The sequence below is a fragment of the Melospiza melodia genome, chromosome 5, assembly GCF_035770615.1.
Source record: "Melospiza melodia melodia isolate bMelMel2 chromosome 5, bMelMel2.pri, whole genome shotgun sequence".
NCBI classification, from domain to species: Eukaryota; Metazoa; Chordata; class Aves; order Passeriformes; family Passerellidae; genus Melospiza; species Melospiza melodia.
This window is the reverse complement of record NC_086198.1, coordinates 76,307,107-76,329,634: the sequence shown is the minus strand read 5'-3', so window position 1 is coordinate 76,329,634 and position 22,528 is coordinate 76,307,107. Positions and strand designations below refer to the sequence as shown.

The window sequence follows — 22,528 nt, the reverse complement described above, 5'->3', positions numbered from 1 at the left end:
GAGGGCGGCGCTCCCACGGGCGGTGCCGGCGGGGCGGGAGCGGGGGCGGGAGCGGAGGCCGGGCCGGCCCCGGCAGGTGAAGGAAGGGGCGGGCGCGGGGCGCGCTGCCCGCAGCAGGAATGAGCGGCCGGCGCGGCTGCCCGCGGAGCTGAGGCGCTGTGCCGGCGGGAGCGGGGTGCGAGGGATCCCCGGTGCCCGCGGCTCCCCCGTGCCCGCGGCTCCCGGCCCTCTTCCCGCCGCGGCGCTGCTGGAGGGCGCCGGGAAACTCCTCGGGTGAGTCACGGGAGCCTCGGGAAGCGCCGGGCCGGCCCCCGCCGAGCCCCGGAGCCGGGCGGGGAAAGGCGGCCCCCGGAGCCGCCGCCCGGGCTCCCCGGGGAGGTTCCCGCGGCTCCGGGGAACGGCGGGACGACACGAGGTGTGTTCAGCTCCATGGGTTGATGCCTTCGGTTCGGTGCCGCTTTGCTGACTGCAGGTGGGAGGTGGGATGGAGGAAAGTCGTCGGTGTGAGTTCGCCCGTGGGGAGAGGAAAGGCTCTTCTGGGCGCAGAAAAAAGGTGTAGTCGCTTTCCTTTGGGAAGGGATGAGTGAAAGAGCTGTATTGCCCACTTGTGTTGAGCTGTGGCTTTGGTGTTGAGTTGGGAGCACCAGGATTCATTTCCTAGCATGTTTCCAATGATAATATATATATGTTAAAGGATGAGGCAAGACTTCTTAGCGTTGAAACATAGCAGTGAAACATAGGGTACGAATGTGTTGTGCAGCATTTTCTTTAGTGTTGCTATCTACTTTAATCTTGCATGCCCCCTCTTTACCTGGGTTGTGTCTGTCACTTCAGCCTAGGTATGAAGTTCGTGTCCCTCTGCAGGTGTAGGTGCTGTGCCGCTGGGAGCAGTAGAGAGTGAGGACACCTGGCATGTGCTTATTTAATTTGTCAGCTTTTATCCCCAAGTGACCAGTGCAAATTGGATCTGCTAGCCCAAATGAGTTGAGATGGTGGATAAATGTTTCCCCTCCTACAGGGAAAGCCTGTCTGCTAAGACTATTTTCTGATCCTGATGCTGACAAAGTACAGGTCAGTAGTGGGACTGAACCAGCCTTGTGCTGTGTCTAAATCCATCATTACAGGTGCAGTAGTTCCTGAGTGCATGCCACAGTCTCCTGCTGATGTGTACTTGGTCTGGCTGTGCATTGAAGTTTCCTCTTGGAAATTAGTTGCATTAAGCTGCTATGTTTCTTACTACAAGAAGCATTTGTCCACTTCTTCTCTGCTCTAAGGGTTAGTATGTCACAGTTTATTATTAAATTTAGATCTGAATAATTTTACACCTCCTCTGTTTATTTTTGGTTGTATTTGTACAGGAAATATAGAGCCGAATCCTCTGTTGTTTATTTCCTTTATGCGCCTCTTTCACGCTTTAGACAAAAGCAGAATTAACTTGCTATTTTTCTTCTAGGCATAACACATTTCTTTCCCTTCCTGTTGCAGTATTTTATAGCCATCTTGGTGTTGCAGGAGAGCTGATTAATGGATACCACTTGCCAATATTCCATTATTGAGGAGTCAGTACTGGGTCAGCTTAGTGGTGGGTCAAATACTGCTTCCTATTTGTCATTTTCTTGTTTTAAAATCTCTCAGCTTTCCATGAACTTTTCCACAAAGCATGACAACTTCATGCTAAAAGGTTCAGAAAATAAAGAGCTTTTTAGAAAAAAAGTGGTAAAGGAGGGAGATGCAGAGATGACAGTTCTAGAAAGGGTTAAAGGGTTTGAAGTTATCAAAGCAGTAAGAATGAACACACCAAGATAAGTTCTTGCAGAAACCTGGGCAGGGCTGTCTGAGCCAGAATTCCTGTGTTTGAGGCCAGTCTGATTCAGCTGTCTGAATCTGTAAACTCCTACAGACAGATGAACCCCTTGTACTTCGAAGGCCAGATTGCCAATCTAATATTGTTGCTAAAAAATTAACTTGCCTACAAAAAATGCAAAATAGAGACCGTGAAAAGTCTCCTTGTGTAATTTCTTAAATGGATGTGAAGCAGACTCCTTTGACTGAGAACCAAACATGGCAGCCACTCTGGTAATGATGCTTAGTGGAAATGCAAATGCTTTAAGAAGTGTTAACTTCTTTACAGCGCCAAAACACACACATGGGTGACCAAAAGGCACATGCATATTTGTCATTTTACCTGCAGGAAAAGTGCCCCTGACACTCAAACCTGGTGGTTGCAGTGTTGCTCTTTGCCCCACAGCCCTTAGGTTGCTGGTGCATTTATTGCTCTGCATTACAAGGTTGCAGGAATAGAGAGGTGTGTGTGTTTTAACCTGACAACTCCGACTTTGTGTGGGTGCATCTCCCAGCCTGTTTGGCATGGGATGTTAGACCATGGGTAGATTTTACTTTTATCAGACAATTCAACAGCTTCATAAGCTTGGAATGTGCAGCATTGTGCAAGCATTGTGTCCATTAATTGTTTCTGGCTTAAGCCCTGATCTTAAAAGTACTTGCAGATGTAAGTAACTCTGCGATTTGTAGACTTTTAGTTTGTGTTACTGAAGGATCAGGATCTTGGCTTGTTTGCTGCTTCTACTGGACCTTGCAGGAATGTTCATAGAAGCTCAGACTCTCAGTAGCTTTGATGAATAGTTCTGTCAGGAATGGTGAGGACTCCTGACAGCTACCAGGCAGCAGCCAGGATAAATTAGTTTTGTTTAGATTTAAAAATATTAGTTGATACAATGATTCAGTGATTCTTCCATTATGTGTTTTGTCTTCTAATAGGTTGGTGTTTTTTTTGGTTTTTTTGGTTTTTTTTTTTGTTTTTTTTTAATGGAAGGAGAAAAGAACCTCTTTGATGTTTATTCCTCTCTCATGTAGCTAAGCATTCTTCTGGCCTTTTTTTTAAGGTAATCTTACTCCATGAAGGCATTTCCTCATAACATTTTTTCACTATTGCCTTGGAACCTGTACTGTAGTGGAGCAATGCTGGTAAGGGAGTTTGGGAGTGTAGAAATCAGGGGGATTTAAGGCAGCCTCAAAGGTAATCTGAGGCTGACTCATTTCTGTAAATATAGTACTAAAAGGAAATTTGTATTTCTTACACTTATCACATGTACATATGTCACTGTCTGTTCCTCCAAAATTTATGAACCATTGCTAACTCTTGTTAATCAACACCCCTCTCCTCCTATCAACACTGCTTGCTTCATGCTGGAATGACTGAGTTATGCCTTTTGTGATATGTGGAAGGGAGAATTGAAGGCCCTGAAGTTTTGATCAGCATAACTACCCTGCGTATGGTTGCTAACTCTAGGAATTATTTATCATGGTTTATATTACATATTTTATATGTGTCTCTGGTTTGCTTGTTTCCAATGACTAGACTAGACCACGTGGCAGAGTTTCTCTACACTGTGCTTTTTAAGAGCAATATAGTGGCTACAGTATTTCTCCAAGATCTGTTTGAAGTTTTTTTTTTTTATCTTGTCTCTTTTCCGTATGCTTCTATGTTGAAATTCTTAGTTTTTCCTTACAAAGAAAGGGAATCCAAGAGTCTACATTTCATCTCACACATGCAGGAATTTGAAAACAATTTTTCTCGAGATAAGGGATTAATTTTCAGCAAGGCAATAGTTACAGGAAAATGCAGGGACATGAATTCCTATGGAAACAAACCTAAATGTTGTTCTCCCTCTCTTGCAGCATACCAGCATAACTGAAATAATCTATTTATTTTGTTTTTGTGCCAGCTCATTTCCTATAATGACTGAGTCCTTATCTCTTCCAAGGTGGTTTTGTTGCAGTAGTTATGCATGTCTGAATATCTTTGGCAGAAAGATACTTCAGGGTGATTTACAGTGCAGAGAAAGAATTACAATCACTCAGAAATCAATACTTGGCAATACTTTTGGCTTCAGCTCCTGCAGACTGGGGTTTTAGGAGCAGAGAAAGGAACAGCTTGAGTGCCTATCGGGAGGATTCCTCTTGTGGCTTTTTGCTGTAGTCATGGGCTGGTTTAACCAGGCTAATTCAGGGACACCTAAGGTGTAGCTAGGGCTCTTTCTAAAGTGCTTCTGACAAATCTTAATTTCATGGAAAGTGGACATTCTGGATCTGTCTCCTAAAACAGCTGTAAACAACTGAGCTAGATAGATGGTGTGAAATAAATAAGTGTAAAATTAGGCAAAATTTAGGAATAGCTGCTTGCTGAATTTTGTTGCTGGATTAACTTTCATGTCTGTAGTTGCCCTGAGGTAGGGGAAGCACACTTTTGCTTCCTTACTATCTTTTCTTTCTAGAAAAGCCACAGGTAAAACTTCCAGTAGTCCAGGGAACACTTGTTTTCATCTTCTTGATGTTTGAAAATTCTCACTGTTCGGCTGGTTATGGTTAAAGCTTTCTGGATTTTTATTTTCTTTATGCAAAGTAATATCAGCAACTGACAACCTGTACATCATTAATCATGGATGGTCAGGATCACTTCCATCCTAATGGAACAGTAGGTACATTTGAATCCTTAGATCTCTTCTGTCTTCTAGAAAATGTATATGTCTCTAATTCCAATGTTGCTCTTCAAGTGTTAATTTGGCAAAGAAGGAACTTCCCAATTCAAACTGGCTTTGTATCCTTATGCTTTTTAAAGGTAAACACTTTGCTCCTAGTTAAACTTTGCTCTAGGACTCTGCTGTAACTTAGAAAAACACAAAATTTGATTTGGTCATGGTTCACCATTTCCTTTTATCTCTTAGGGCAGGAATACAGGAGTTTTGGGGTTCTTTTCTTTATATTTTGACTGACTCATTTATGTAGGGGATGCTCCTATGTATGGTAGTGTGTGACCACTTAAGGTTGCCTTTGTTAATTCCTGATTATTCCTCATTAATCAAAGTGGATTTAGTTGCCTACAGAGACTTTCACTCTCTTATTAAGCACTTAGAAAAATTAGTAACTACACATGCATTCAAGGTCACTTCATGAAAACTTTGGAGTGCTCCATGTAAACAGATTAGGGCTTCTGTTGCTTGATGTAGTAGACATTGCAACTAAATTTTGTTTTAATTTGTACAATATCTTGACATGTGCATGCACAAAGGACTTGTGTAAAACTCTTCTTTGAAATTCTTGATTCTTTCAGTGCAGGGACTGTATTGCAATCCCCAAACAGGAAAATTCTTGAGCGTGTTTAACCAAGACTCTTATTTTGTTATCCCTTCAGCTTCGCTAAATAAATGAGTGCTAGGAGAAAGTCAGATTTCTGCCTTTAATCATGAACTCTCTTGTAAGGACTCTTCAAACAGGAAATCTGTCATGCCAGATGTTTTCCTCTGAATATGAAAATGGAATTTCTATTGGAGCTCATATGGGAGCAACAATTGAGTGAAGTATCAATCTTCATTTTAAAAAAAATCTGATAGCTATGCTGAGTACTATTTAACCTCTTTTGGGGAGTACAAAATCCCTGAAATTTTAAAATTTCTGTTGTTGCTGGCAGAAGCACTGCACAAATATGCAAAGGTCATGAATGAGGTACCTAGGGAGAAGACAATATCTGTGTTTTAAGCAAGCATTTATTATTCTTTTCCCTCTTATGTGCCTGTACTGTATGTTTAAGCCTTTCCTCTAATGGGATGGATAGCATGCAACTGAAAAGAACCAGAAACTAAAATCCCTCATCATTGTAGCTAGGGCCTGAAAAGAAGCAGAGGAGAAGCAGTAATATGTACACCAAAAATTTACTTAAATATGCAGTTCTGAGAGGTGGCTGTTAGTGTTTTGTGTTCTGATTAATCTCCTGTCTTAACTGATTTGTCATTTTTCAGCACCTGGCTTAAGCCTGGTTACCAAGTTCCTGTTAAGTGGTTAGTCCCAACTTGCTGTAGGAAAACAACCTGCATTTGGAGTTGGAATGATTCCTCATTCTTGCTTCTGGCAGGACTTGGAAAGAAAGGGCTGGGAGGCAGTGGCACCAGTGTGCATGTCTGGAACTGCTGCTGCCTCAGAGATCTTTTTGTCCAAGTGTTGACAAAAGAGAGAGGATGGGAGGTGTGCTGCAAGACTCATCATGAAAGGTGATTTGTGCATAATAGACATGACTCAAGGCAAAAGATTTCTCATTTTGAAGTGTAGCCAAGTAAATGAGAGAAGAGCAAATTGTAGAAGGAATTAGGAGAATTTAGTATCCCTAAGCTTTGTACTTGTATGGTCAAGGAAATGAAACAAAACCATACTGGGTGGTGGAAACAGAGCTGCATGAATGCGCTCTCTCTCTTAAAGGACAAGAAAATTAATTTAGATTGGACTTCAGTACACTCAACTCCATTGTTATTCAGTGTAAATATACTTTCTCATTGTTGAGGTTAACTCCATCTTTTGGTGTAATTCTGCTGTAACAGATGGAAATAAGGTCAGGTCTAGTTTAGCTGGCAGTATTCCTATTTAGGTGAACCATGAACCTGTGCTGTGCAACTTAATAATTAATTATAAAAAAAAAACAAAGCTTTTCAATGCTCTTCATATGAAATGACTGCTTCATCTTTTATTATCATTGAGTTTTTTATTTAAAGATATGTAAAGTGAAAAACAGGAACCCTTGGAGAAGGGAAATCTGAGTTAGCATGTCAGTTCCCACTTCCATCTTCAGTTCTTCCCCAGACAAATAAGCTCCCTACTCTCCGGCAGAGCTTTACTCTGCTGAAATCAGTCACTGAGATGACTTTATCTTTACTAATGCAGCACTTCAGGGCAACATCTCAGATCCTGAAATATATTTTAATAAGTGTAAAAGCATGTTTTACTAATTTTCATTTTTAATGTGATAACAGCTTAGTAATGAAAAAGGAAGAAGAGAAGTGGAAGTAGAGTGTCGTGAATACCTGGGTCTTGTCTGGTGAAACATATTTTGTAAGACAAAAAACTAGTGGTTTTGTAGGAAGCTTTGTTTCCTTGTTCTAATTTTAGCTTAAGCTACTGTAGTGGTAGACATGAATCATCATTCTGGAAACAGTAGTTTTTGCAAATGAAGATTTTTAAAAATATTAATAGAATTAGCAGTTAGATTTTTTTTTTTTTATTGGTGGTTTCTTTCAATATCTTCATGTTAATCTTATTGCAAATCAACATATCTTTGAAATGGTCCTTCATCTCATGTTTTATTAGCTCTTACATGATTCTCCAAGACTTAAAATACTTCTAAACCTCAGCTTGGGTGACTGACAATTTCTCTATTGGTGTATTTGTTAAACTTGTTAAAATTCTACTATGAAGTAAAAAGTTTTGGTTTAAATTCCACCTCAAACTCTACCCAGTTCCCCTTAACTTCATCAGAAGTTGCATGTGTCCAAGTGCTGAGATTGGTGTTGAAACCAGACCATGGTTACCCTTCAGAGCTCATTCCTGCACCAAGCAGCAGAGGCTTAGATTATTAGTCTCTAATCCTGTGACTGCCCTAAACTAAACTACTGAAAACTAAAAAGAGTACTACTACTACTAAACTAAAAAGAGTAAATCATTACCTTGATGTTGCTTAAGAGTAATTCTATTACAACACATCACATAATTGTTTGCTTCTCCTAGACCAAGCTGGAGCTCTGAAGAGACTTTGGTTCAATGCGTGAGGACTGCAGGACAGTTATTTCCTCAAGTGGAGCATCTCTCATCTCAGACTGCTGTGGTATGGCTGATCACTGGCTTTGCTTTTCATGAAGTGTAATGTCTCCTAAACCTTTTACACAGACCTGTGGTCACACTGTTTTCACCAAGCACGTGTGCTGAAGCCAGCTTCTGGTATTTCCTTATACTAATAAAACTGTACACCTTAGACCCCTAAACTCATGTAAGAACTTCCCATCTTTTCTTCTATTCTGATTTGTACCTATTCCTGGAAGGATTAGCTTTTTTTTTCCTATTTTTTTTTCCTGACAATGATGTAAAGAGAAATTTAGCACAAAGAAACCTGGACTATGAGCCTACAGGTCCTACTGGCAGATGAAAAGCTTATAATTAGCTAATTCAAAACTGATCTGTACGTTTAACTAATCAAAATAAGGTACTTTGAACTATGTTTGGGTGAAAAAGTGACCTGACTGGAACAGCTGCTGAGCATCTGCAGCTGTTAATTTCCATTAATCAGCCAGGCTTAAACATTCAAGCTTTCCACTGTAATTTTTCAGTCAGTTAATCAGACTCCACTGTGGTGCCAGGTAGGCATGTTTCCAAAGCACTGTGCATTTTAAGTGAGTAAAGTGGGATTTGTTTATACAGGCTTTGTACGTGTTTTGCGGGGAAAACCAATTTCTGCCGTCCAAGTGGGTGTACCACGTACAGGAGCATGGGACAATTATTCCTCTGCAATCTCTGCTTGGTGTCTAGGAAAGAATCCTTACCTTCAGTATGTAACTGGAGACTTGGACTAGGTGAATATACTTATCAGAATGCTGACCAGAAAGGCTTTTCTGAGAAGAAAAAACACCCATTGCAGGAGGGGCACACAAGTCTTGCTACAGGATTTGTAGTTTTCTTCCTCCTAAAGACCTGGAAATAGAAAACCACCTTGAAAAAATAAAATGAGGTTATATACAACAGAGTTGTCATCCTGGGTTTAGGAGAGCCCAAACAAATAATAAGATGATGCATAGTCTGGCACAAATGTATTCCACTCCCACCATCCATAAGCTTGTGTGGTATTCTTACTCAGGAGTAAATTAAGCATGGCAGACTGCTGGGATTATGCTGGATAAATACTTGCTGTGTGACTGCACTGGGGGAGCATGGGAAATCTGGAAGGGAAAGAGGAATATTTTAAATGTACTCTTCATGTTTAAACTAGGAGAACAGAGTTGGATAGCCAAACTATTCTCTAGCCACTTAGAGGAAATTGCTGTATTTGTGGGAAGCTGTTATGGGAAGAACTCACAGTGAAATTCTTTTTTCCTTCGATACTCAAAGCCTTAGTGAGTCATCTGTCTCCTGTCTTCTTCCCCCCCCCCCCCCCCCCCCCCAAAAAAAGAAAAAAGGAAAGGAAAAAGCCCTTATTTCTGTCCCTTGGCAAGTGGCACAGCTGTTGTGAAGAAGGTTTTAGTTCAGAATGCCACTGACTCAAGTGGCCTGAAGAGCCCAAATGAAGCCTTGTCCAAGGGATGTGTGGATGTGTTAAATCTCACATCTTTTGCTTTGAGGCGCAGATAAGCTTTCTCACAATGATGGAAACAACACTGATAAGGTGGAATACCATGTTTGCAAATGTACACATTGCTAGATGATCCCAAAGTGATTAAATCTGGAAGCTGTCTCTCATGTTGGCATGGTGCCTGCTGTGCCTGTGCTGCCAGGCTGTTTCTCCATGGCTGCATGATATCCCCATTCCTTCAATGGTCCTAGTTGTGTTTGGGGGCTCCTCTGCTTCCTTCACTGGTTCCTAGAGGAATGAGAGGACTGCCAGGAGCAGAAGGATGTGAGAAAGGTGTCGGTGCTGCTGCACTTGCACTCGCGGATTTGGCTCCCCAGCAGAATTGGGTTGGCAGGTGGCAAGGGCTTAGTGACAAGTCTGTTAATTACTAAAGATGTACTAATTGCTGTTCTAATGGGCTACAAGAGTGTCATGGTATTTAATAATTACTGGGTAGTAGGAAGCTCTCTGCTGGGCAGTTGAGCTGAGAGATGAGTCTCCTCCTCTTCTGGGTTGGAGGTGTTGTTCCAAGGAATGTGTCAATCAGTTGATTGACAGGTTTTGCTTCTTGGGAGGAAGACAAGCAGAAGGGATTTGCAGCAGTGTCTTTGCTGTGAAATCTAGCAAACACAAGTCTTTTTGGTTGAAACTCTTAGTTTGGCAACTTTACACAACTCCCTTCCTTCCTGGAGCGTTCCCTTCCATTTTAGGTAGCAGGAAACGTATTAATTAGATGCTTCTAATTAATCCTTGTTTCTGTGCCTACACCATTTCTATCTTTCTAGTGAACATACTGAGTAATTTGCCTGCCATGTGTTATTCATGCTCTGTAATTTTTACAGCCCTTAGGAGATGAAGCCTTAGCAGAATTTTGCTCTAAATGTGCTTGCTGGTCTGTGCTAATTGAGGTGGTGTGTGGAAGAAACACACCTGACACATGAATCAGTAGTTTGAAGTGTCATTCTTAGAGAAACAGCAGTTGTCAGGAAGCTGTCTCCCCACAGTCCTTAGTAGCATTGGGCAGACTTCCTTTTCCTTAGTTTCTTATTGCTGGAATTTTAGGGTTTTGAGCAACTCGGAGGCAAAGACCAAATATAAACTTGGCCTGATAGTCAGGCTTTAGTCCACATAAAAAGCTACTACAAACCTGATGTGATCCTAATATTCCTGTGTTAGGAGGATAAACTGTATCACTATTTGCTATTTAGCCCTAGTGCCCTATGGTCTGATGGGTTTATGTTGCACATTTCAGCAAAATGGTCTAGAAAAAGAGGGAGGTTGTATTAGAATGAAAGGGTTGATGATAGTGTTCTGTAGAACAGTCAAAATGTCAAATGAATGGGGAGTCTTGGGGAATAGATTCCTTGTGATCTCTAACGGAACAATTTAATCTCCAGCAAAGTGGAATGAAAAATAATGAAGAAAAACAATACAGCATTCCAAAGAGGCAAAAAAAGTGAGGTTTAAAATTCCAAGGTATACAATAGGTAGGAAGAATCTTCAACAATTCTCTTGTCCTTGCTGACTAAAGGATTGATTTTCCACATTCAGTTAAACTATAACTAGTGCAGGCTTTGCACTTGATTGTACCCTGCCAGCTGCTGGTTCTTGGGTAGACTGCTCAGGAGAGGAAGTGGCACTGGAGCAATGGCTCTGACCCACAATGATTTTGTCATTATATCAATCTTTGTTAATCTGTGATGATGCCAAATTTAGAAAATTTTCATAAAATTCTGTAGACAATTTTTTTTCAAGTATGTAATGGGATAATTGTAGTTTGAAGTGTTTGGGTTGTTAGATTTTGATCTGTTGGAGAAGTCAGAAATTCTAAATTAGCTCTGTTGTGTCTTGGAAATGTATTTCATTGATATAGTGTCTTCCTAATTAAAAATAAGTGACTGAAATGGATGAAAGATTGTCACATGAGTTCTGGAAGAAGAGGAGGCTTTTTGAACAGAGAGTCCAAAAACACTCTGTCCAGAAAGTTTGGACACTTTTAATGCTTTTTGGTACACCTCCAAAGCTGAGAGCTCTTTTTATGGCTGTAGAGATAAACAATTAACAAAGTGCAGCTGCACTTTGATAGAGTTATTATGTGCAGGTTTTTAGAGGATGTTAAGTGGATCAATCTGTATGATTTTATACACTAAATAAAATACCATAAATAGCATTAAATAGTTTTAAATGTGCAGAAAGGGTGTTTTCCTCCTGTAAAGTTCAGCTTTTGTAGATCTTTTATTTTGCAGTAACAGTAATGCCCACAGCTGAATCAATCATCTGTGATGTTGTTTGGCTTGGGTCTAGATGAACTCTTCTGTTTACTATACAAAGATGTCAGGTTTGATTACTTAGGTTGGCACAGGACCAATCCCACTGACCTAAATTTCTGAATTTCCTTTGTGCAAGTGAAATCCAGCCTCAACTCTTCATTGTGGACAAGAAGTGATTTGTATTTAGAATGCCTTAAGAATATCTGGGATGTGTATAGCAGGAAGAGATTCTGTAAATCTGCAAAAGCTTTTGCTGGAAATGTTATATGCTCCATATAAATTCTGCGTAGGACCAAAACCTGGAAATGAAAGAATGCTATACAGACCCCCTGGACATGATGACCTGAGAGCTCCAGGCAGTGCATAAATGTCAGATTTTGGGGGTTGTGAAGGAGCCCTTCTGTCATAACCAGGTCATCTCTGTAAAGAGTCTGGCTGCACTGTTTTGAGAGAGCTTTTCAAGGAAACTATAAAAGAGAATGGTGCACAAAAGCAATGTATTCTTTGTAGCTCATCCTGCCAAGAATAGGACTGCTGACATTCATAACACATGCCATTTCTTTAAGAACTGTAGATATATTTATTTCTATATGTGTGTGTGTGTCTTTTCAGTCTGTAATAAAGAAAAGTTAGTTTCAGTGGTGAAAAGTCAGTGAGGCCAGGGATCAGACAAATGACCTTTGGACCATCTTTGTGACCATGAGAATGGAAAGAATGGGCAGTGCTATAAGATGCTTGAGAAAGAGAAATTGCTTATTTCTAAATTCTATGATAGGATAGGTTAATGTGATGCCCAGAAGCATCTTCAAATTTAAAAAGTAGAGGCAATATTCTAATTAGACTGTAGAGTGGATGTAAAAGATTCCAGGCTCCTGCTAGATTCAAACTTTGTCTGTAATAATTTTTAAAAGTGTTGATGGGAAGGAAATGGAAGTATCTTTTAAATGTGGTCCCATTTACAAACTCTTTTTTTAGCTGCCTTAATGGGTCAATAGGAATGGCTGTATGGAGTCAGATCCAAGGAGAGCTTGCAAATGAGTGTAAGAACTTGGCACAGATAGAGAATATTCTTCTAGCCTAAGAATTTGCACCTCAGGGGCTTATTGGAGTAATTTTGAAGTGCCAGAGACTGAGGTCTTGGAATCTGAGATGGATTTCTGTATTTCCAATTTTTCAATCACTGTGTGAGATTGTGAGATGTGTTACAGTGCTTTATTTTTCTTTTCCTTTGTTTTCCTTCTTTGAAATATTAACAATTTCCAATCTAGGAAAGGTTGTGATTCGCATGTGCAGTATCATTGCATCCATTCCCATTATATGCAGTGTTCTCAAGTCCTCTCTCCAGAATGAAGAAGTTGTACTCTTATAAACACCTTTATAAGGTTTGTGTCTTGACATACAGAACAGGTTTGAAAAGGAGCTGATTTGAGAAGAGCTACATGACATCAAGATCAGATGCAAGTAAGAATCTAGAATTTGGGTTTTAGATCCTTGCCTTTGGGCTATCTTACTGTCAGGGTTTCATTATTTTCATAATATTATGCTGGGGGTTTGTACCTATTTAGAAGCCTTGCTGCAAACTTGTGGCACCATGGCAGTAATATGTCTGATTAGGCAAACTAGTTTGTGGTGTAAAATATCACTGTTGTTCTTCATGTCTTATGAAATACTGCGTATCAATGTCTTCTGTGCTTGAAAATAGCCCTGAGTGAGCTCACATTTGAATGCAGTTCTACAACTCTGGAGATTTGAGTCAATCTCAGGCTAATCCTTGCTGTTGGAGTTCATTTAAACAAGCTTTAGGGGGAATGAATTTCTTTCTTTTTAGTCATCCTTCTGAAGGAAGTAGTGATTTCCATAAAGAAATTATAATAGAAAAGGTCGTTGTCCAAATTGTCTTGTAAAAGTAGCCCATTGGATGAGATTATACATTTTTATGGTTATTTTATGTGATATGAATTGACTGTTCCCTCTCATGTCCTCCAGGTTAAAATTGTTTTTGTACTGTTGTCTTTCTGGAGTAGCTTTGCAGTGTACATTTGTTTCAATTTTAAAATCTTCACTTAAAATCCCAACTAGACATGATGTTTATAATTTAATTAATCTGTTGTAGAAAGTAAGCGTGAACTTACAGAGTTTCTTCTTTCTGGTGCTTGTAAAAAAAAAAAAAAAAAAAACAAAAGTAATAAGTGACGAAATACACGGTAGCCTTAAACTCTGGTTATTGTAAACCGTGTCCTTACCAGTTTCAGTCCTTTGATCCAGTGTTTTGTGTCAGTGGTAAGATACTTATGCTTTACCGCATCCTCTGGAGAAGTTCATATTGGCATTTAAAACAAAGAATCCATGTTTCTGGTGCACCTACTTACCTGCATGAGGCTTGGAGCATAAGGAGCTTCAAAGCTGCTGGAGGTGGGGACAGTCCATTAGTAACACAACCCAGCTGGACCTTCTCATTCTATAAATCACACTTGCATGATTATTAGCTTATTTGGATATTCTGGTTCATAGTCAGAGTTTCCAACTCTGAGAACAGCAGACTGTGAGATGCTTCACTGCATAATTATTTAAAACCTGGCACCACCTACTGTGTTGTACAGCAGTATGGTACAGAGAGTCTTTGCAGTTACTGTGTCTTTAAATTGGATCCAAAGTCTCTATACAGCAAAGCAAAAATAGAAAAATCTTTGTTTTGGTTTGTTTTGTTTTGTCAGGGTCTAGCAGAAGTTGAGCTTCCTCTTTGGTGCTGGCTGCAGCCATTTGCTTGAAGAGGTATATTTGCTTAACTATAAGGTTCCTGCAGCCACCAGGAGAGGGAAACACAGGCTTGAAGGACTCACAGATGACATGAACAAATGCTTCCTCTAAACCAGGCCTTGCTGCATTTGTTTAGGATTCAATTAGTAGCTTGTTATTGGGGTCAGTGTTTTTATGAATTTACTCACTGCATTTTTTGTTGATAGACACTCAAAAGGACGTTATAACCTCTATGTAGTTTTGTTGGTTTTAATATCCAAGTGCAGGAATGTTTTAAAATTGCTTATGTTCAGTAATTTTATTGTTGATTTGCATCAACAATACTCTTATTAGCTGTAGTAGTCTTGGGTCTCAGTTACATTAGTCTTGTATAAGCGCAGTATACAATGAACTCATGGATGTTGTATATCTTGCCAAAATGCCTTAGTATCAGAAAAAATTAAATCTCTTTTCTTCTTTTTTTTCCCTTTTGGACACTTGATGTACTTTAAATCAATATAAGTAAGATTCTAGGAAAGCAGAAAAAATATTTCCTAACAACAGACTTAACTTAATATGGCAAGATATCTGCTGGTTAATTGTACCTGTTGGAAGTGCTTTAAAATCACTAATAAATATTTGACCCCTTCCTATGTATTTCTAAAAGCCTTTAGTTAGATGTTGCTTTTACTAAAGTTCAGTGGTTCTCCAGCTAAAATGCTTAAAACTGTTTTGACATCTAGACAGAAATTATTTTAGCATCCAACAGTTCTTCCTAATTTATCAGTTTTGAGTATCTTAGTGATAGAATTGTGTGCAGTTAATCACAAACCAGCCTAGCAGTAAAATTGTTGGAACTGAAAATTTCTGCCAAGGAAATGTCTTGTGGAAATTCCCACTTTCAGTATCTATGTGTCTTTGGGGAAACTCCCTGTGCAGCTGTCTTCAGGAATAGGATCTTAACAATCACATTTGTTCTTCTGCTAGTTAGATAATTTTTTTAACCTATGCTCTATTTTAAATTGTTCTACAAGCACTGCTGAAAGAGCAGTTAATCACAGCCACAGTGGCATTTACAGTCTTTTGTCTGAGGACCTTGTATATAAATAGCAGTTAAAAGGAACAAAGAATGTGTTCATCTATTTTCAATAGTAAGTGGAAATGGAGTGTTGGTAATGTATCGAAATTTATATAAAAAATAAGCAAAAGGCAGCAAATTATCTTTGGGAGTGCCTTCCAATGTAAGCGTTGTTTATACCAAATGTTATCAGTGTGATCTGACTGGCACAGACTTGACCCAGTTAACTCCCTGGGGTTTTGAGGGGCCTTTGGATTCAGTAGAAATCTGTGAAACTTGAAAAGCTACGCATAACAAAATTGCCAACATCTAAAATTATGCTGGAACAGCTGTACTGATCTTAATTCAATCCTTATTTCATAGAACCATTTAGGGTGGAGAAGACCTCTAAGATCATTGAGTCTTAACTTTCAGCCTAGCACCAACATCTATTCACCACTAAACCATGTCCCAGGTGCCACATCCACATTCTTTAAACGCCTCCAGGGATGGTGACTCCACCACTTCCCTGGGTATCCCATTCCAATGCTTGACAACCCTTTCTGTGAGGAATATTTTCCAGATATCCAACCTAACTCTCCCCTGGCACAACTTGGGGCTGTTTCCTCCCATCCTGTTCCTTGGTACCTGGGAGAGGAGACCAACCCTCACCTGGCTGTGACCTCCTGGAAGGGAATGGAGCCAGTGAGGTCTCCTGAGCCTCCTTTTCTGCAGGCTGAGCAACCCCAGCTCCCTCAGCTGCTCCCCACAGGACTGGTGCTCCAGACCCTTCCCCAGCTCCATTGCCCTTCTCTGGACACACTCCAGCCCCCCACTGTCTTTCTGGAAGTGAGGAGCCCATTAATATAAAGTCTTGCATTATTTTTCAAGGCTGGCTGGTGTAAGCGAATCTGTTAAATAATGATGTTCTTTTATTGAGAGATTGCAGATGGTTCTTGTCTTCCAGCTGCTCAATCTAACTTGCTTTTTTGGAAGCTATGCATAAACAGCAAGTACTTTGTGGCTGTACTTTGATTTGTGGAGATTTGAGCAATATATGACATTAACTGTATCCCAAAATCAAAATGATGCTATCATCTTCTAGGATGTGTGCCAAACTGTTTGATGAAACAATCATGAAAAGTTACAACTTTGTTTTAAAATTGATATGCTCATTCTCTGAGATATGGCTTTTCATTGCAGACTGGTGCTGGCTGGCATTTTTTTAACGTTCCAAGCCAACAATATGTGTGTAGATATTCACAACCTAAGAGCTGCTGGGGTGGGTATAAGTAGAAACTTGGAAGCTTTTAAGTGTTCACTGGATATATATTCGATTGAATATATATTATCAATACTTCAGTTACCTATTTTAAGTATATGTAACAAATAAGTAAAAATATTATTAGGACTTCATGTCCTCTGAAGTAAGCTGAAGGAAGGGATGATGGTGGAAATTTAAAGTATAGGAGTTCTTTTGACATTGAAAGAGGATTTTTGGAAGTTGTGGCCTCATGCCTTCTCCTTGTTGCTGACTTATCTTTATAAAAAAAAGATAATAATGCAGTTCACCCAGCAGAAGCAATTCTGATGGATGGTTGTTTGTATTTTCACAAGATTGCCTTACTTAATCAATGAAGGATTCAGTAATTTACACTTGCTCTTCTATAATCTGCAGTTGTGAAGCTGTTTCCACTGCCATCTAGAAACTTGAGACTAAACTAGTTTGGTAGAATTAATAAAATAATAAAACTTCTAATAATCTACTCCTGACTCAAACTTAGGGCACATTCTGTTCATCCCTTACTTTCTTAATGCCTTATTATACTGTGGACCTCTGTAGAAATAATGTATGAAACCTTACATTATTCTGAGTGGAACTTAACCACTGAGCTGACTTGCTGCAGCTGACAGAAAGTGTTTTTCATGCTATTTTAATATTTTTAGTGCTTTGTTGATTTTTTTGTGCCTTGCCTGTTGCTGTGCTTTTCTTGTGCTGCTTTTATTTGCAGTCCATTCTTGCAGTTTCCTGTAAATTTGTCAGCAAGAGGAAGTGCTCCTGCTGCAGACAGAGCTCAGCCCTGTGGTGAGTTTACCACAGTGAGGACAGCGTTCTGCCAGCTGTGTGTGCCCCCACATGCCATTAACTAATGATTGCTAGGATTGCTTTGGGCTGCCAGCAAGAGCTACTCCTGACAATGCCAGGGAAGACTGGCTGATTTCCTCAGCAGCCCTGCTGGAGTGAAATCCAAGTGTTGGTTTCAGATGCTTTGGTTCTTCCTTTAAGGCTGAGTGATAACTTATAACATAAAAAAAATGGAATATCTCTTTTGGAGTGAAATTCTCCCTAGGATAGCTTGGTGCAAGGCTGCTTCTCACCACTGATTTCATGGGGACAAATGAAGATTAATCTGAAAACCTTATGCCAAAGGTCCATGCATAATAGAATTTTGCTTTGTGAAGGAGGATATATTTAAAACTCTTTCACTTCCCTGGCAGAATGGCAATCAAATCCATAAAGTTTTCATGTCTTTTCAGATTCCTTATTTGCAATTTTGAAGTACAGTCCTTCTGGTGAATGTTTGGTCCAGAAAGCTAAACTGAATCTAAACCTTGTTGTTGTTCCTTGGTGGAACACCTGCTCGTGTGCGTGTGTGTGTGAAGTGTCTTCTGTTCTGATTCTAAGAACATCTTGATAGTGTTGGAAATCACTAGAGAAGTCGAAGTGGGATCTTGGAACTTGAAATGAAGAATTCTGCTGCATTTCTGAATACTGAAATGAAGACAGAGAGAACACAGCATGAGAAAGGTTAGAGAGGAGAAGCAGTACCTCAGGAACACTTGTTGGATGAAGGAGGCATGGTTTAATGAGACTGCTGGAGCCAAAGAACATGGTACTAGTAGTTGTGGAGCTTGGAGGGGAAAACCAGGAGTGAGGTGTGTCACATCAGAAAAGGGAAAGAGGAACTGAAGGGTTTTTTCCAGTGTTGCATATGCTCAACTGCTGTCATTCTAAATCTATTTTTTTTACTAAGTTAGAGAAATAGCTTGCAAAGATGCTAATGCAGATTTAGCCGAATATGCTTAGATAACAGAACTGAGGGAGGAAAGACAGATATAGGGCAGCGTGCTTTAAATGGGTAACTGATACTGTAACAAATAAAGTAAGTGAATTTAATTCACAAACCACTGAGCTTAGTCCTCTGTAATTACTTTGTGTGACAAATCTGTCAAGCCACTGAGACAACTGGGTATTGATCCTTATTGAAGAGGAATCTTGTGTTCTGATATGTGAATCCTTTTGGCTCACAACAGGTTTGTGGATTTAAGATTCAGTTTTCCTTCCCATAGAGCCTGGCAATGGAAGGGGTGCAAATGGGTGCCCTGTGGTGAGAGCTGTTTTTCTAACCCGTACAGCTGTGAGCAGTATCTAAAATATTACTTTCTTTTGTGCTTTGACTGTTGGGTCATTTACAAAAAGAGATGTTGCATGGAGCTTCTTCCTTCTATTTTGGGATACCGATTCATGTCCGCTTCCCCAAAAATATGTGAAGTAATCCTTGCCTGACATAATTATATATGTTTCATCCATCACTCTGAAATTTGCTAGTTGATTTTGTCTTGTTCAAACTTTTGAACCTGGAGTGTTTTTAAATTTGGACAAATCAGTGAAACACTTGAACCCTTTTAAGAACTCCAGATGAAAATAAGTGTAAAACAACGACATTTATTCATTATCGGTTGGTAATACTTGTGAGCAATTGTTCACTCTTGAATTTGGATTTTGTTGTCTCTTGTGGTTTGTGTAGCATTAACTGTACAGGCAAGACATGCTCTAAAGCATGTCTATGCTGCAGAATTTTTCAGGATGGCTATTTTGATTGTCTAGGGCTGAAGAAGAAAAGACAAGCTCCAGCTGTGGGGGAGAAAACAGATTAAATACTTACAGTTCTGTGGGGCAGTGCAAGTACCTGAGGCACAGGCTCTTCAGGAGCACAGGCAGCATTTCTGAGCCGTCTCTGCCAGCGTGGGAGCTGGAGCACACTGAGAGAAAAAAGGACAACTTTCTTTTTCTCCCCTAGGAAAGTGGTTGATTGAAAGGTGAGTGGGAAGAAAGCGAGTGCTGGAAAATCCCCTCCGCTCTGTATCTCGATGCCTGCCAGGCGTTTGAGCTGTGTGGGAATTGATTTATAAGCTCTCTGGGAAGCTGGGAAATCTGACAAAGAGAGCGCTGCCGCTGACAGCGGGGGAACAGGAAGTGACAGAGGAAACAAGTCATTGCCTCGGCGTCACTTTTGGCCACAGGGCGCTGCAGATGCACCCGCGCCTGGGCCAGGGCTGCTTTCCCTTCTGTGCGTTGGGCAGACGGCAGCTACTGCTGTGGCTTCCAACCTGGGATCCCCCAGAGGTGGGAGAAGCGCAGGGATGTTCCTGCCATGCCCGAGAGGGGTCAGAAGTTGTTGATGGCTTTGTCATCCCAAAGGAAACAATCGCTCGGTGGAAGCGGCTGCAGAAAAACCATGTGTCGGTCGGACAAGGGCTCCAGGTTAGTGCTTTTGTGGCTTGTGTTCCTGTCATCTTGTCTCCTTCAGGTCGAGAGCAGACTGAAACTAAGAGTAGAATATGGTATCTGAGCTAAAATTCCTTTAGCTGAACTAAAACACTTTAACTCATGCAGAAGATTAAATGATAAAGAATTGGAGTGGGAAGAGATTAGTTGGGTATTGGTTGAAAACTTGTCAGAAAAGAAAAGCAAGTTGAAGCAAGTTAAAGAGAGTAAATTTAGCTACACAGTGTATCTCAGGCTTATTTCTCCGTTCCCTTTGTCTTGAAAGATATTTTTTTACTTCAGTGTTTGTACTGTGCTATTAATCTTTCTGAGAGAGTATTGTGAAAGGGGCTGTTAGAAGTATTAAGAAATGGAATGTGTAACCAAAAAAAGTAGGAGAGATATGGAAAAGTATTTCAGAAGTATTGGAGAATGGTTAATAAATAGACAAGAGACCTGATAATTCTGTAGAAAGCAGTTATAAGAACAGATGGTAAATGTTTAAATGCTTGAATCAGAGAAATCATTCTAACTCAGAATTGCTGAGAGCATATAGGGGAAACTTTTCATGTTCTGCAGTGTGTAATGCTGCTTCATTTTTGGTAAAGCCTGGATACTTCAGTCACCCTCTGCATGATTTGAAGAATATATTCATTTCTGTAAGTTATCTATTATGTATGTCATGTTATTTGGAAGTTATTTATTCAGTAGTAAACTAGCATCTGGCTTAGCTGGGCTTTACTTCCACATAAAACTTAAGGACTAGAGGTTATGAGATTACAGTTGTAAAAGTTTTCAGATGTAGTTGGCATAGAGAGCATTGTTACAAATTCGGATCAGGTTTACTTTCTGTACTGCAACTTTGGAGGCTGTTTTTTTGGTTTTTTGCAGCATGACCACCAGAGCCAGATCATAAATATTATTATAACAAGTGAGAACTTTTAAAACAACTGTTGGCAGCTGTAGTCTCAGAGAAGAGAGTAATATTTTTTTGCCTATATACTGCAAGATGTGGAGATGATCACATCTGCCATATATTCTGCTGAAGTTAAGCAAGAACTGAGGGCTCTTCCAGGATGCAATCCTTAATTGAATCAACTTGTATTTGCTTTAGTTGGGATGAATGCCTATAGCTCTTAGGGCCAAGAGGGGTAAGTGTTCTTCTACAATGTAATCCAGATTTTTAACCTGGCAGGATTTTACTTTTACTCATGGAGGGACTTTCAGCCTATAAAGTTATGCCCTAGCCTTCACTCTGGCTGTTCTCTATCCACTGAGTGAGGGATAGATTACAATTGCTTCACAGATGTATACATTTATCTAAAACACAATAACAGAAGTCTGCTATCCAGTCAGAGTTTCAGCTTGGTAGCAGTACTATGATTCAGAAAACACTTCTGCATCTGAGTGGCCCTGTCTTGGTTATGAGAAGAAGTGTGTGAATTCACTTTTATTCATGCTGTTTAACTTTCAGGGTACTTTGAAATAAAAACTGGCTCATTGTGATAGTGTTTGAGAAAAGTATACTGATGCGATAGACTTGGGCTGACTTTACTGACACATGAGCAATACACTGCAATTTGGTTTGGTTTTCAGTCTGGTGGACCAGTTTGTATATAAGAAGCAGTTACAATAGTGATTATATAAGCTCTGTATCATGCTCCAGAGTGTTGATTGCACCATTCTGTCTTACCAAAAGCACCCTTGAACGATGAAGCACATCCTAGAAACTGCTGTTCTACTCCCTCCTGCTTCACTGCAGAGCCTTTCATCTCCCTCCCAAGCATAGAATTGTCACAGGGATCACCTGAGAAACAAAGTGATGCAAGACCTTTCCCTGACTGCTGCCATCCTCTTCTTGTTCAGAGGGTTCCATTCAGTGGGGGAGAAGATTAATTCAATAGCCACATGCAGTGGGTTTGGTGGAAAAACTGATTAAAAAATTTAAAAATATGCCTCTAGTTCCTTGGTGAGTGAGAAGAGAAATAAAGTGTGTAGCTATTACTAGAATCTTTTACCAGACAATGCATGGGGGTTGTTGCCTTCTGTTTGTGACAGAGGATCAGTGTCAGAAGGAGCTTTGGCTGCACTGAGTAAGGCCTTTCTGTTAATTTGGTTGTCAGCCCTGTGGAAGAGGCTCTCCAATGCACCAGAGGTGAAAATCTGTAACTGGGGCTTTGGCTTGTAGTGTAAGAATGTGACTGCAAAAGAAACAAGTGGGAAATGTCCCTCTGTTCTCAGTAATGCCAAAGTTAACAGTGACTTCAGTGACTGCTGTGGCACCTACCTGGTAATGCAGCATCCATCTGTTCTTGATGTAATCTGTTAAATAAATTACAACAGGAATATCAAGAGTTGAAGGAACCATTCAGTGAGCTAAAGGCCACCATACTATAGATGCTAAGACCACAAAAATCTTTGAGCTTCAATTTTTTCCTTCTCTTCCACCCCTACAATAAAGATTCTGAAGTTAGATTTGTGTTGACAGCTTTCTCCCAGCAGTAGGATGCAAAATAGCAACATCTGTCCTTACAGAACTGTTTTCTACAGTCAAGAAAAGAATAAAAATCAGATTAGGTCTAGAGTCAAAGTACTTAAATGCATTTTAGCAGCATAAGTGAAAGATTTCATCTCAGAATATTGAAGTCTTCCCTAAGTGTCTACCATGTTCCTGCAAATGAAAGTGCTTGAGGAGTGTACAGATATGATGAGGAGTGTTATAAGCCACACTGAAATCCAGATAATAGGCTTAGCTG

At 40.1% G+C, this 22,528-nt stretch overlaps 1 protein-coding gene across 5 annotated transcripts in view; it reads left to right on the top strand.

Moving 5' to 3' along the window:
• Positions 1-239: 239 nt before the first annotated feature.
• The window catches only part of SH3BP2 (SH3 domain binding protein 2), a 36,500-nt gene continuing 14,211 nt past the window's right edge, over positions 240-22,528 (top strand). For 2 of the 5 annotated variants that reach the window (XM_063157493.1, XM_063157492.1), the window contains exon 1: positions 19,529-19,769. In XM_063157493.1, the coding sequence (XP_063013563.1) occupies positions 19,660-19,769 (110 nt within the window). In that variant the 5' untranslated portion in view covers positions 19,529-19,659. Of the gene's footprint in view, positions 274-347; positions 416-1,086; positions 1,276-7,569; positions 7,667-19,528; positions 19,770-22,528 lie in introns of those variants that run through there. The other 3 variants (XM_063157497.1, XM_063157496.1, XM_063157495.1) reach the window with 3 other exon arrangements.